General features: G+C 39.5%; 1 protein-coding gene across 1 annotated transcript in view; it reads left to right on the top strand.

Annotated features, from left to right (window-relative positions):
- The first annotated feature begins 11,462 nt into the window (after positions 1-11,462).
- LOC123001231 (uncharacterized) overlaps positions 11,463-15,114 on the top strand; it is a 67,691-nt gene continuing 64,039 nt past the window's right edge. The window contains exon 1 of the mRNA XM_048216871.2: positions 11,463-11,942. Coding sequence (XP_048072828.2) covers positions 11,463-11,942 — 480 coding nt within the window. The remainder of the gene's footprint in view (positions 11,943-15,114) is intronic.

Below are 15,114 nucleotides of genomic sequence, written 5' to 3'. Positions count from 1 at the left end.
AGCTATAGTGGTTCTGGATCTGCGATGAAATAAAGTGACAAAGAATAGAACCATTGGAGGAGTTCTGAGTAAAATCTGAGTTGCAATTTCCTATATATACCTTGTATTTGCCAGGAGGCCAGGACAACCTCTTCCAAACCTTTGGTCTTTGTATTGGGATTAAATCATTGTTTGTGGAGATTGTTTATATGGCAGATTCTGAAATTCTTTATCTTGAATGACAAGTGGCATAAATATGTTACTGTCACCACCAAAATACTACATTTAAAACATGCTCTCTCATTCATGTCTAGTGCTAGGTGCTTTAAAAAAACACTCTGGAATAAGAGTGTGACTATATGTAGAAGTTGAAACGATACCAAGTTTATTTTTGAGTAATTTTCTTTCTTTTTTACAAATACACAGCTATAAGTAGGGGAAAAAAAGAAAAAATAGAAAGTATAATTTTCTAAAAAATATATATAAAGAATCCAGGAATAAGTCTACCGAAAGAGATGCACGGGCCTTACAGAGAAAATATAAACCCACATTGAAAAAATAGCAACACAAACTTATGAAGAAATTTTAGGAGAATGCTTCTTGACCTCAGAATATTTTAAAAGACTCAAAAGACATATATCATAAAAGTATAGTTAAATTCTGTTATATGAAACCAATGAAAAGACAGGTCACAGGCTGGAAAAAATATTGGCATTACATATAATCACAAAGGATTGGTAACCAGAACACACACACACACAAACACACACACACACACACACTCCTAAAAAGAAGAAAAGTACAAAGTATTCAATAGAAAAATGAACAAAAGGCATACATAGGTATTTCACAAGAAAGGAAACCCCAAAATGACTTGGGCTCCCTAGTAGTTAGGTAAGTTTATACTAAAACCACAATGACAAAATTCAATAAAAATTTGATAAAGCTAAAAAGTAAGGATAGCACATGGGGCACCTGGGTGGCTCAGTCACTTAAGTGACTGACTCTTGATTTCAGCTCAGGTCATGATCTCAGGGTCGGGGCTGGGTATGCAGTCTGCTTAAGATTCTCTCTCGGGGCGCCTGGGTGGCACAGCAGTTGGGCGTCTGCCTTCGGCTCAGGGCGTGATCCCAGCGTTGTGGGATCGAGCCCCACATCAGGCTCTTCTGCTATGAGCCTGCTTCTTCCTCTCCCACTCCCTCTGCTTGTGTGCCCTCTCTCGCTGGCTGTCTCTATCTCTGTCAAATAAATAAATAAAATCTTTAAAAAAAAAAAAAAAGATTCTCTCTCTCTCTCCCTCTCCCTTTGCCCCTCCCCCTCCAATCACACATGTGCATGTGGTCTCTCTCTCTGTCTCTCTCTAAGGAAAAAAAAAAAAGGATAGCACTAATTCACCAATTGTTGGTACAAATATGAGACAACAGGAGCTCCTGCACACCAGTAGTGGTATCATGCATGATACACATCTCCAAACCGCTTTGCAGTACCTGAAGTTGAGGATATACACCCCTCATGACCCAGCACGGACTCCGAAGCATGTGCCCTAGAGCTGCACTGTCCAATACAGTAGCCACTAATCGTTTGTGGCTATTTAAATTTAAATTAATTAAAATTCAGTTCTTCAGTTGCATGAGCACATTTCAAGGGCTCAATAGCCACTCTATCACGATTGGCTAGTCTACTACGTTGGACAGCACAATGATAGTTCTATCATTAAAGAAAGTTCTATTGGAATGGTACTACTCTATAGAAATTTCATACACATGTACAGAAATATGTGTAACAGATATTCATAGTATTATCTGTAATAACAAAATTCTAGACACCACTGAAATGTCAATCTGTAGGATCACTGATAAAATGTGGTATGTTTATATTTTGGAATACTCTAGAACATGAAAATGAATAAGAACTACATACAACAACATGGATGACTCAGAAACAATGTCTAGAAAAAATCAAAATGCAGAAAGTGCACACATAACAGTATTCATATAAAATTTTAAAATATACAAAGCTGTGTATTGTGTAAGAATATACTGATGCAAGTATAAGTATTTAAAAGGGCATGGGAATGATAAATATCAAATTAGGATAGTGGTTGCCTCCGAGAGGTAGAAGAGAAGTGCCAAGTATACAGGGTGCATAACTGTGTTGGTCATATTTGTTTATCATTTTATTCTATATACTTAAGATATTTCAAATAATGTTGTCTATAGCAAATAATGTCAGATAAATGAATTTACAGATTGATTAAATACAATTTGCATTTCTATTCTAAGCCAGTTAAGTTTTTTTTTTTAAAGATTTTATTTATTTATTTGACAGAGATAGAGACAGCCAGCGAGAGAGGGAACACAAGCAGGGGGAGTGGGAGAGGAAGAAACAGGCTCATAGCAGAGGAGCCTGATGTGGGGCCCGATCCCATAACGCCAGGATCACGCCCTGAGCCGAAGGCAGACGCTTTAACCGATGTGCCACCCAGGCGCCCCTAAGCCAGTTAATTTTTGACAGATATATGTGGAAGTCATAAGATTTGTGGAAGATAGGCTTCAGACAATTATATGTAGTGTGCTTGCTTCAGCAGCACATATGCTAAAAAAATAAACAATTATATGTAGTGATAATGCCTAAGAGGTTTCTATTTCTAATAATTTATTTAAATACAACTCCTTTAAACACAAACAGTAATAGAAAAAAACATCAAGATGATCTCATCACTTTTGCTGTTGTTTTGATTTTTGTTTGTTCTCTGCTCACATGCTTACATATTTTACATTGTTGAGTCATAGTATCATTTTTATTCCTGCCTTTGGCATGGTATTTTATTGTAAACAATTTTATACTATTAAGTGTTCATAAAATGTTAATGACCTGTAAATATTTCATCGATTTGTTAGAAATGTAGCTTATTTCCTTCTAACTTTTTTTATTATAAATGCTACTATAATTCATACCATGTAAGTTATCCTTAGACTATATTATCAAGAGTAGATTTAATGAAGCAAGTTCTGAACAATTCTAATGATATGGTTTGCTTGTTTTATTGCTTGTCTAAAGTTTGTACTAATGAACAATTCCACTGACCATGTATAGGATTATTTTTTAAAAATAGCCTATCCTATATTTCCAATTTATTTTTAGTCCTCCACTATTTTTTATAGGTGAAAAATGATACATTACTATTTTAACTTGAATTTCTTTAAGTAACTGTAAGGTTAAATATATGTAGGTACAGTCATTTTCTCCTTATGTTCTTATTCATATAACTCTCGTGCTTTGATATTTTTCTTAGAAGTCAGAATTAGATAGCCTTGTTTGTTAGTCATGTTTAATATGCCTTTGCCATATTTTTGTCAATGTCTTCCTCAATATGTTATTTTCAGTTTATTTTAATTTTTATCATAAGGAATTTTAATATGTATCAAAGATGGTTACTTATATAACCTCTTATATTTCTTCAAAGTCAGATTATTATATTGCAATTAGCTCCTTGTACTAAAATGACATCCAGAAATGGGATACTCACCACCTCCAGAAACCATGCATTTCAATTTTGAAATACTCTATTTGACTTCTGAACATCAGCTGAAATCTATTTTCTTTAAATTACAAATTAATTTACATCATGTTGGTCCTAGTTCTACTCATTGAGCCATACTGATAAGCTCCTCTTCAAATATCCTTCTAGAACCCTTTACTTCTAGTATTAAATTTCTTCAATTTAAACTAAACAACATATTCCAGGAGAAATTTCTTTTTTTTATTATTATTATGTTCAGTTAGCCAACATACAGTACATCATTAGTTTCTGATGTAGTGTTCAATGATTCATTAGTTGCCTATAACACACAGTGCTCATTACCACACATGCCCTCCTTAATACCCATCACCCAGTTACCTCATCCCCAAACCCTCTTCCTTTCTATAACCCTCAATTTGGTTCCCAGAGTCCAGAGTCTCATGGTTTGTCTCCCTCTCTGATTTCTTCCCAGTTTTCCCTCCCTTCCCTGTCGTCCTCCATGCTATTCCTATGTTCCACATATGAGTGAAACCATATGGTAATTGTCTTTCTCTGCTTGACTTATTTCACTTAGCATAATCTCCTCCAGTTCCATCCATGTCGATGCAAAAGGTGGGTATTCATCCTTTCTGATGGCTGAGTAATATTCCATTGTATATATGAACCACATCTTCTTTATCCATTCATCTGTTGAAGGGCATCTCGGCTCCTTCCACAGTTTGGCTATTGTAGACATTGCTGCTATGAACATTGGGGTGCATGTGCCCCTTCTTTTCACTACATCTGTATCTTTGGGGTAAATACCTAGCTGTGCAATTGCTGGATCATAGGGCAGCTCTATTCTTAACATCTTGAGGAACCCCCATACTGCTTTCCAGAGTGGCTGTACCAACTTGCATTCCCACCAACAGTGTAAGAGGGTTCCCCTTTCTCCACATCCTTGTCAACACTTATTTCCATCTTGTTAATTTTTGCCATTCTAACTAGTGTAAGGTGGTATCTCATTGTGGTTTTGATTTGTATTTCCCTGATGGCTAGTGATGTTAAACATTTTTTCATATGTCTGTTAGCCATTTGTATGTCTTCTTTGGAGAAATATCTGTTCATGTCTTCTGCTCCAGGAGAAATTTCTTTAACCAAAGACACACTTGGTTAAGAAACTGAGACCATAAACTGGGACTCCTTCACTGGACTTGTCTATCTTACAAAGAATAAAAATTTTCTCCAAATTCACTAAGTGATCTCTTCTGATATATTTGAAATTCATAAAAACTTCAAAATGCTAACTAAGAGAACATTTATATTCAAATTGCATTCTCCCAAATGTATTTACAAAATCATCTTTCTAGCAGCATATTCAATGCTGTGTAAAATCGGATTCTATCAGGTGGCATATTACTATTCCATAAAGAATCCAGTAGCATGTATTTTCCACTGCAAATTGAATTTTTCTAGTAATTTGGGCTTTTCGTCCATAGTAAATACATTTCTCAGTGTAGGACTTCGTGCATCATCTCATCATTCTAAATGATATGCCAAAGAAAGATAACTTTGCCTTGCTATGAATAAAACAACTTGATTTTATTTTAGTAATTTGAATCATTTTGACTGCAAAGCCAAGCCAACACAAACAGAATTGTACTACTTTAGTTAAATTCTCACTTGGCATAGAGCAGGGCACAGTAGCACACCTCATTAAGTGACGATTAACAATAAAGACAGAGTTCTTGCAATTGACACATTTACCCCATGTTTTCTGAACCTTCGTTTTTATTCTGTTTGTGATATATGTTAACCAACCCGGAGTTTTGTTTTACCTTCTTCTTTTTTTTTCCTTTACAGAAAACTGCTGCTGCTTCTTTTTTTTTATTTTTAGCAAACATGAACTGTTTAAAAAAAATACATAAAATATTTTTTAAAAATTACTTTTTTTTGAAGTTACTCTCCATGTGTCTGCTCCAAGCTTTAGACTATCTCTTTGCTGTTAGCTGGGGTGCCAGGGCAGGATGGTAGGGATGACACTGAGCATGGAAGCAATGAAGACTGTGGAAGCCTCTTAGCTGGCAGGTTCTTTTTTCAATTTTTCCTTTTTTTTTTTTTTTTAAGATTATTTATTTATTTATTTATTGGGGGGGGGAGAGAGCACAAGCAGGGGTGGGGGGCAAGGGAGAAGCAGATGCTGAGGAGGGAGCCCCCAGGATCTCAGGACCCCCGAGATCATGACCTGAGCCGAAGGCAGACTCTTAGAAAGCAGATGCTTAACCCACTGAGCCACCCAGGTACCCCTCAATTTTCCTTTTATAAGCTTTATTTCTATAAGGTAGAAGAGCTTTCACTTTTCTTCTTAACAAACCTCATTTGTCTGCAAAAATTTAGATCATGTTAAATCCTTAAGTCTTTTGATCCATTTTCAGTAAGATATTCTCATCCTCCTCCTACTCCCTGTTACCTTTCACTTACATTAATTTGTTCATCCTACTGAATATGTCTAAAGGCAGGATTCATGTCTTACTCACCTTTTAAATTCCACACAGTGCAGGGGCTAGTGTAGAATAGAATCCCTATTAATAATATCTATGCTGTAGATTTTTTTCCAGCTTTATTGAGGTATAATTGACAAATAAAATTGTAATATATTTGAAGTATACATTTGAAAGGATACACATTCATCATAACACTAATGTAATATAAATTTAATATACATTAATATATTAATAATATATATGTTTGGTGAGAAGATTTAAGTCCTATTCTCTTAGGACATTTCAATTACACATTACAGTGTCATCAACTATAGTCACCACATTACACATTAGATCTTCAGACCTTATTCATCTTATCACTGACGGTTTGTGCCCTTTGACCAACCTTTCCCTATTTCCTGCCTTCCCCAGCCCTGGCAACCACTTTCCTGCTGTTTTTATGCCTATGCCATACTGTTTTGATTACTACAGCTTTATAATATAGTCTGAAATCAGGAAGTGTGATGCTTCCAGTTCTTTCTCAAGAGTGCTTTGGCTGTTTGTGGCTTTCTGTAGTTCCATATAGTTTTAGAATCATTTGTTCTATTTCTGTGAAAAAATGCCAGTGGAATTTTGATAGGAATTGCACTGATTCTGTACATTGCTTTGGGTAGTGTGGACATTTTAACAATGTTAATTTTTCTAATCCATGAGCATGGAATATCTTTTCATTTATGTTCATCTTCTTTAATTGCTTTCATTAATGTCTTAGAGTTTTCAGTTTATAGGTATTTCATCTCCTTGGTTAAATTTATTCCTAGGTATTTTACTGTTTTTGATGCAATTGTAAGTGATATTATTTTCTTAATTACTCTTTCTGATAGTTTATTTTTAGTGTACAGAAACACAATTGATTTTTGTATATTGAGTTTGTATCCTGCAATTTTACTGAATTCACTTACTAGTTCTAACAGTTTTTTGGTGGAATCTTTGGAGTTGTCATCTGCAGACAGAAACAATTTTACTTTTTCCTTGCCAGTTTAGATATCTTTTATTTATTTTTCTTGCCTAATTGCTCCAGGTAGGCCCTCCAATACTATGTTGAATAAAAGTGACAAGAGTGGACATCCTTCTTTGGTTCCTGATCCAGAGGAAAAATTTTCAGCTTTTCATCATGAAATATGATATTAGCTCTGGGCTTGTCCTCTATGGCCTTTATTATATTGAGATATGCTCCTTCTATATCTAGTTTGTTGAAAGTTTTTATTATGAACAGATGTTGATTTTGTCAGATGCTTTCTCTGCATCATTTGACATGATCATATGATTTTTATCCTTCATTTTATTAATGTGGGGTGTCACATTAATTGGTTTGTGTATGTTGAACCCTCCTTTGGTTCCCTGAAAAAAAAAAAAGCCAACTTGGTCATGGTGTGTGGTCCTTTTAATGTACTGTTGAATCTGGTTTGCTAACACTGTGTGGAGTATTTTTGCATCTATGTTCTATCAGGGATTATTAGTCTGTAATTTTCTTTTCTGTACTGTCCTTTTCTGATTTTTGTTATCGGGATAGTGCTGGGCTCATAAAATGAGTTGAGAAGTATTCCTTCCTCTCTATTTTTCAGAAGAGTTTGAAAAGGATTGATATTAATTTTTTTTTTTAAGTTTGGTAGAAATAACCTGTGAAGCCATCTGCTTCCTGAAGTTTCCCTTTTTGGGAGGTTGAGTGCTCCTATACGTGTTATTAACTGTGTCTTTCTTTGCTAGTCTTGTGAGACATATAAATGCAAGCCATTTTGGCTATCAGAGCTAGATGATTCAGGAGCCTGTCACTTAAATGGTAGCTGCAAAAGCTGGGGCACCAGACAGGCTCCTGCCAAAGAGATATGGGCACCTTGGAATGGGCCAGAGGAAGAAGTCAGGGGAGAGATATAGAAGGTGTCCACAGACTTCCCTGGTCTCTGGGGGGGATCATAGTCATTCCCTACATGAATGTTAAATTAGAAGCCTGACTATCTTAAGGAGAGGTTTTGAAGTATGCAAATAGCAAATAGTCCTCTTCCAGGGAAAGAATGGGAAATGGGCATCTCGTCTGCTCCCTCTCTGCTGAGCCATGGGAGGATAGCTGGTTATGGCCTGTTTCATTGCTGCAGTCCTGTGGGGACATAGCAAGGTAATCCCCATTGGCTATCAGAGCCAGGTGATCTAGGTGTCTGTCCCTTGGATGGCAGCCACAAATGCTGGGGTGCCAGATGTGTGAGTTCCTTCCGGGCATATATTGACAATTTGGGGTGGGCTCAAGGGACAGGGCAGAGGTGATGTCCACTGTTTTTTTCTGGTCTGAAGGGAGGATGGCAGTCAGCCACCATATGTGTGTTAAATTAGAAGACTGACCCTGAAGCAATGGCTTCTAACATATGCAAATAGGCCTCTTTCTGGGGAAGACTGAGACAAAGACAATCTTTGCTTGCTCTCTCAGTTCTTTTTTTTTTTTTTTTTTAAGATTTTATTTATTTATTTGACAGAGATAGAGACAGCCAGCGAGAGAGGGAACACAAGCAGAGGGAGTGGGAGAGGAAGAAGCAGGCTCATAGCAGAGGAGCCCGATGTGGGGCTCAATCCCATAACGCCGGGATCACGCCCTGAGCTGAAGGCAGACGCTTAACCACTATGCCACCCAGGCGCCCCTGCTCTCTCAGTTCTGAGCTTTGAAGGGATACCCTTAGTGAGTCCTCTTGAGAAGTGTTTCTTTGTTTGCTATAGTCTTGTCTGTTTTAATGCATACAAGCCCCATTAATTTTCAGAGCTAAGTGTTTGGGGGATCTATCCCTCAGGTGGGTGTCTTAAAAGTTGGAGTCCTTGATGTGCAAACTAATCCTTTTGCTCCTCAGGGAGGATCTGAGAGTTGGGAGTTCCTCTCGACTACATGGCGATGGCAAGGGCGAGGATTAGGGTGAGTGTGTTTCAGCCTCTCCTATCTGTTTCAGTGTGGGTGATCTAGGGTAGGATTTGCTCAGCTCTTTTCTGAATTTCTTTTAGGAATTGCTCTGTGTTTAGCTGAAGATTTGCTGTGCCCGTGGAAGGAGGTAAATTCGGGAGGTACTTGTCTCTCCATCTTGGACCTAATTCTGCTTATAGCTGGCTTCTAACTCAGGCCTTAGACTAATGGAGAAAAAAAGAAGTTTTAGCTCATATGGGGTCCGGAGAGTTGACTAGAAGTAGGTTTGAGTCCAAAGCCCCACCTAAGGGCCAGAAAATATTTTAGGCATACATTCTCTGTTGGAACTATTCAATACTCAACTCGGCTATTGTAGACCTAATATATATTGTAGACCTAACAGGAGTTTGCATATAAAATACAAAACGAATGAATATAGCTCTGTTCCAATAAAATTGCATTGGCAGAAGTCAATGGAAGGTCACATTTGGCCCATGGGCCATAGTTTGTCAACCTCTACTCTAAGCTATAGATACCATGGGGAACCTCCAACAGCAATATACATAGCCTATTGGGTATTCAGAATTTTGTTGCCCTAAATAGACTTATTTTTCTATTTCTTATATGTAAACATACAGGAAATTCACGATAAAAATCCCCAGAGCATTTTAGGAAATCCAGACTGAGGGAGACCCACATTCGCAAACTCTGAATCTACATGTAACCATGCTGCCCAACCCAGTGAAACTTGCTCCCCTCTTCCCTTAGCCCCCAAAACTTCAGCCTGTTCACCCTAAACCAATTAAAGCTGAGGGGCATATCCACAGAACAGCCTCTGCCTTTCTAAAGATCTACAAATGTCTTACTGCTGTACATATTAAGACTGTAAGGCTCCAGAAATGGATTCTTAGGGTTCACCAGGCATAAGGGACAGAGCCAACCAAACCCAGCACCTAGGATTTTCTTTCTCTGTTTGACATTTAGAGGAAAGTGGGTATATCCCTAATCCCTGGGGCTGCATTGCCTCTTCAGAACCCAGAGAGGCTGGCTCAGATATCTTCTACAGGCCTGAAAGCCTCAGTATGCTCTCCTATAAAATGGAGTTAACAATATTGCCTACCTCATAGGGCTTTTGTAAGGATTTCATGGTTATTCATGATTATTTAGTACAGTGTTTAGTATGCAGAAGTATTACCTATTTTTTGTAATATTAGTATTCTCCAAAGAGGCTGGTAGAAGAACTTCACCAGTAATTTTTTGTTGTTGTTTTACAAAAAGCCACTAACAGCAACCTAAAACCACTAGTTTGCTACCAATTAGCCCGTTGAATTTACTTCCCAGGAGATACTCATTTATTCAGATCCCCAAAATGAGTCAATCCTTTCCCGTTAGTGGATATATGTCATACTCCCTACATTTCTCTTCCAGAACCCGTTGCATACATTATTATTCAAGCACATAAATTTTCCTGCAGAGCCTGGAGGCAGCTGCAAAATCTAGCTCACCAGGGATCTGGGAAGTCCAGTCCTGTCCTAGCTCCTCTGGGAACATTATAGCTGGATCAGAGGGAGGTCTGGTGAGTGCTTCTTTAGCCAAAGCCCTGCAGAGAAACATGAGGCATCAGTTCAGAAAGGTTTGAGAAAGATTGCAAAACAACCTGATTCCGACACACCAAAACTGTAAGAAAGGAACAGATCTAGACTTCATAAAATCCAAAACAGAAAGAGCATCAGAATTCACTTCCTTTGTAGCAAATCAACCATATATATCCTTATATCAAACTCTAAGAAAATATTGCCTATTTACGGCCACTCTTCCCCACTGTCCTCTAAAGTGGTCCATTCTCCATCTCACTGGGACAATATTGGGCGTCAAGCCTTTACCCCAATTCACAGAAATGCCAGGCTTTGCAGGCATCTGTTTTTTAGTTCACGTCCTTAAACAAATCTGTGTCTCGTGGTTATTGGAGGGGTATCAAGACCAGTTATCCAGAATTCTCCTAAATATTCTGAAAGATCTGAAAGTTGTTTAAAAACCAAGAACGTGTTGCCGGAGTTCACATCCTTGTCGTATCACTCAAACTGACTGAATTTTGGTGAGGCTCACTTCCTAAAAAAATATGTATATATCCCTAACACAGTGCGTTCTTGTTGTTCTCAATCTTCTTCCTCCTCCTCCACCGCCTCCTCCTCTTCTTCTTTTTATTTTATTTTATTTTTATTTTTTTAAGAGCAGCTCTTGGCCCTACTGCCAGGGCCTCCGGACCCCTCCTGCGAAGGAGAGGGGCCCTGCCCCCACCCAGCCATCGTCGCATGGGCGGCCACTACGCTGGTAAGAGGAGGTCTGGTACCCCCAAGGCACCCAAGGCACCAACTGAGTGGTCTGGTACCCCAAGGCACCCCCCTCTCCAAAGACCAGCAAAGGCTTTCTCACCAAGGGCGCGTCATCTCCATCCATCATATCCCATAAGGCGGCAAAGAGGATCAGAGACCAGGGCTTCGTGGGTGTGCCCCCCGGGCAAGCAGAGGCCATCCTGAGCGCGGGCGGGCGAAGGCCAGGGATGGCTCCGCCTCAAGGCGCCCGTGAAAATCCTGCACAGCGCAAACGCACGCGTGTGCTGGTGGGAAGACCCGACGCTTCCGGCAAGAGCAAGTCGGCGGAGGCGCACACACACTTAGCTGCACAACCGTGGGCCTCCCGGGCCCAGCGCGGTGTCCCCAGCTCCACCCACAACGAAAGCTGGCGTGCAGGCGTGCAGACAGACCGGCGACACACGGCCTGCCCCGCAAAGGGGACGGTCGTGCCTGCCTTGCCGGCTCCACCCGCTCCTCCTCCACCCCACCGGCACCATGACCCTGGGGTCGCTGGGAACCGGAAACAGCCGCCGCTCTGCCTGCGGCATCCGAGGGACGACCTGAGCGCTCCAGGGGCACCGCGAGGGGCCGGGCGCCGCACCCTGGCACGGCCAAGGCGACAAGCCGCGGGGGGCAGCAGGGCCCTCCCCGCCGCACGGAGGCCCACTCACAGCCGCGGCCAAGAGGTGAGCGAGAGTGGCCCCAGCGGCGGAGGCCCTGAGGCAGGGGGCGGGAGGGCGAGGTCAGGGAGAGACCTCCCCACCCCCACCGCTGCCTCCACGGGCAACCCAGGAGACCTGGGAGAGGCCAGGGGCCCTCTGCTGAGCCCTTAGCCTAACTAATACCTACATTTTTCCAGTGGAAATTAAAGACTGTGGCTTATCAGAAGGAAGGTGGTCAGCAGACTGAAAATCAGGAAAGCGTTATGCTATGAAAAAGACATTTGCCACTATCTGTTGCGAGCAGTTATTTGGTAGGTAGACCTTGTGCTTATCGCTAGGTACCTCTGGTGAAACAAGTTAGGAAACAATGTTAGTAGTGCAGTGTTAGCAGTAGTTAGTGTATCCTCCTCGTTAGTGCTGTCTGCCCTGGGCAAGGTATTACAAGAAAGAAACGAGCTTAAGAAAGAGCTGGCCACTTTGCAAGAAGAAATGAGAGAGAATAGGAAAAAATCTAAAAATGTGGCCGTTAAATGGTCCCAAACAGTAAGGGATGTGACTGAGAAAGGTTTTGAGTCACCAAAAAACTTCTGTGGAACAAAGTAACTAAGGCTCTTTCAGCAAACATCACATAATAGCCATTTTTAGCCACCATTAAATTAAGAAAAAAACAAGTAAAGGAATTAGACAATAAAGTCAAGCTGATTTGAGACCAATGTCTGGAAAGCATCTTTGGATGTGGTTATAGGCACATGGTACTTCAAGCAAATAAATTTGAAGCTTCGTTCATGAGGAAATTGCATGCACGTAAAACCATGAGGGTGCTCCAAGGGAGCTTGTAATTAGAAAGCATTAAAATAATCTTTGGAAAGACAGTGGGCTGTCAAAGCTCTGCATCCCCAAGGAAGACACAACACACTTCAGCTATGCCAAGGAGGATAAGAGATAAGGAAGAACCTTGCAAAGGGTAGAATCAAGGTAGAATTATGCCTGAGAGAATAATGTGCAAGAGTTCCTGACAGAGAGCACACTTAGGGAAGAATCGTGGTTCTTCTCCTGTTCTCGAGGTTGGGAGCCTTCACAATGTTTGTCTAGCTGCATTACCCCTGACCAATAACTGTTATATTTCCCTTTTTACTCTTTTCATATGAAACTGTTTTTTATGGTGGATGTCAGGGACAGATACTAAGTTCATAGATCACAGGACTATGAGGAACTATATCTGCTATGTTGTAAAGGACAGGCATTACTGAGACCCTGTTCTTTGAATTGGACTGTAGAAGTGAGTGTAATCTACATGTGGAAAAATAGGATAAGATGAAAATTTGGTTACTGGAAATAGGTATGATAGAAATGCTATTGTTCACCAATATCCATGTTCCCTTGTCTTGGACTCACAGAAGAACTACCTTTCCCAACCCGATTAAATATGGCCAAGTAATTGAGTTCTAGCTAATGAAATGTGGGCAGAAATAAAGTAGTCTAATAGCAGGCAACCCAACACAAGCTCCTGAAGTTGAGGATTTTGAGTCCTAGAAGAAATCTAGAAAACTATAGCCCACAGGCCAAATCTGGCTCACTGCCTACTTTTGTACAAGCCCAGAACTAAAATGGCTTTACATGTTACTATCATTAAAAAAAAAAAAAAAAAAAAACAAAAACAGGATACGAATATTTCACAGCATTCAAAATTATATAAAATTTGAATTGAAATGTCATAAATAAAGTTTTATTGGAACACATCCACATTCACTTTCATTTATATATTGTCTACGTCTGCTTTTGCATTTCAGTGGCAGAGTTGCATAGTTGCAACAGAGACCGTATGTGTACGGTGCTCTCCTTGTTGTGCCCTGCTGACTCCGTGCACTATAGACCGCAGGGATGCAGGCAAACCTGATCAGCATTTTCAGTGCTGTGCATAGCGTTGTACTGTGACATTTTATTGTTTTTTACTCTTAGTACATACTCATCAAGTCAAAACAAGAAGTGAAAAGAAAGGTGACCTTCAAATGGTACACTTTTAAGGCAAAATGGAGTGGGGATTATTTTGTTACCAAATTAGGTGGCAAAGCATTGTGTTTTTATGCAAAAACCTTCTAGCTGTGGTAGGCAAAGAGTACCTCCTCCTCCCCCAAAGATGTCCACATCCTCATTCCTTGAACCTGTGAATGTTACCTTACGTGTCAAAAAAGGACTTTATAGATGCAATGAAATTAAGGATCTTGAGAGGGAGAGAGATTTTAAAAATTTAATTTAAATACAGAACTTTATTTACAAATCAGTAGGTTAATGGCATTTCGTTACAGCAAATGAAGAGTGTAGCAGTCTGAATAAATCCTGTCACAGAAGCAGTAAGATTCACTGTAACCAACTTTGGGAATCAGGGTATGGCTCCTCGGTGAGCTGCAGTCTTCAGTTTGTGACTGCTACCCTATATCCCAATGGATGGGGTGTTTCTTTTGTTTTTGTAAATATATACATACACCTGCAGGTCATGGTCCCTGGATGAATCCTTTGTGATGCAACAGTGTAAGCAAAATGAATCACTGTAAATCTTTAACAGAATATACTAATCCATTCCAAGAATCTTGTTTTTCAAAGTGTTAAACACAAAAATAAAGATGAGGTCACAAATTGACCAAATTCTGTTTTCTGCTCATTTCAATTTGGGCTTTTATTTAACATCGACTGTACAATACTCTACTACTGCTACCACTGCTTACAACCTGAAAGATATTTTTTACTTTAGTGTTTGTAAAGAGGGATTTAAAATGATTTTTTTAAACACAACAGTTTTTAAACACAGTGCATTTTATATAATATGCTGAGGTTTACCTATCCTACTATAAATAACTTCTCAATTCCCAGCCTGAACCATAAACTCAATTAGAAATCAATGAACAGAAGCAAAAAGAACTTGGTAAAACGTAAATTTGTCATCTAAAGAAATAAGATTGTTTCCCTGGTGATACAATATTCTTTCAGTGGCCAAACCACCTAGTGCAAAGTAATGACTTACTTTGTCTCAGCACAAATATTGAAACACCATTAAGAACACTTTTCCTTTTATAAAACAATCTATGCCAACATGACATAAAATGGCTCTTCATATTAGGAACATAAGGGATATTTTAAACTATTTCATATAAAATCCCTTAACAGCAGACCTGCAGTTCTAGCTATTTGGTTCAGAATC

This window comes from Ursus arctos, unplaced genomic scaffold (genome assembly GCF_023065955.2).
Source record: "Ursus arctos isolate Adak ecotype North America unplaced genomic scaffold, UrsArc2.0 scaffold_26, whole genome shotgun sequence".
Taxonomy (NCBI): Eukaryota; Metazoa; Chordata; class Mammalia; order Carnivora; family Ursidae; genus Ursus; species Ursus arctos.
The sequence above is the reverse complement of the archived record's forward strand: the minus strand, read 5'-3'. Positions and strand labels throughout refer to the sequence as shown.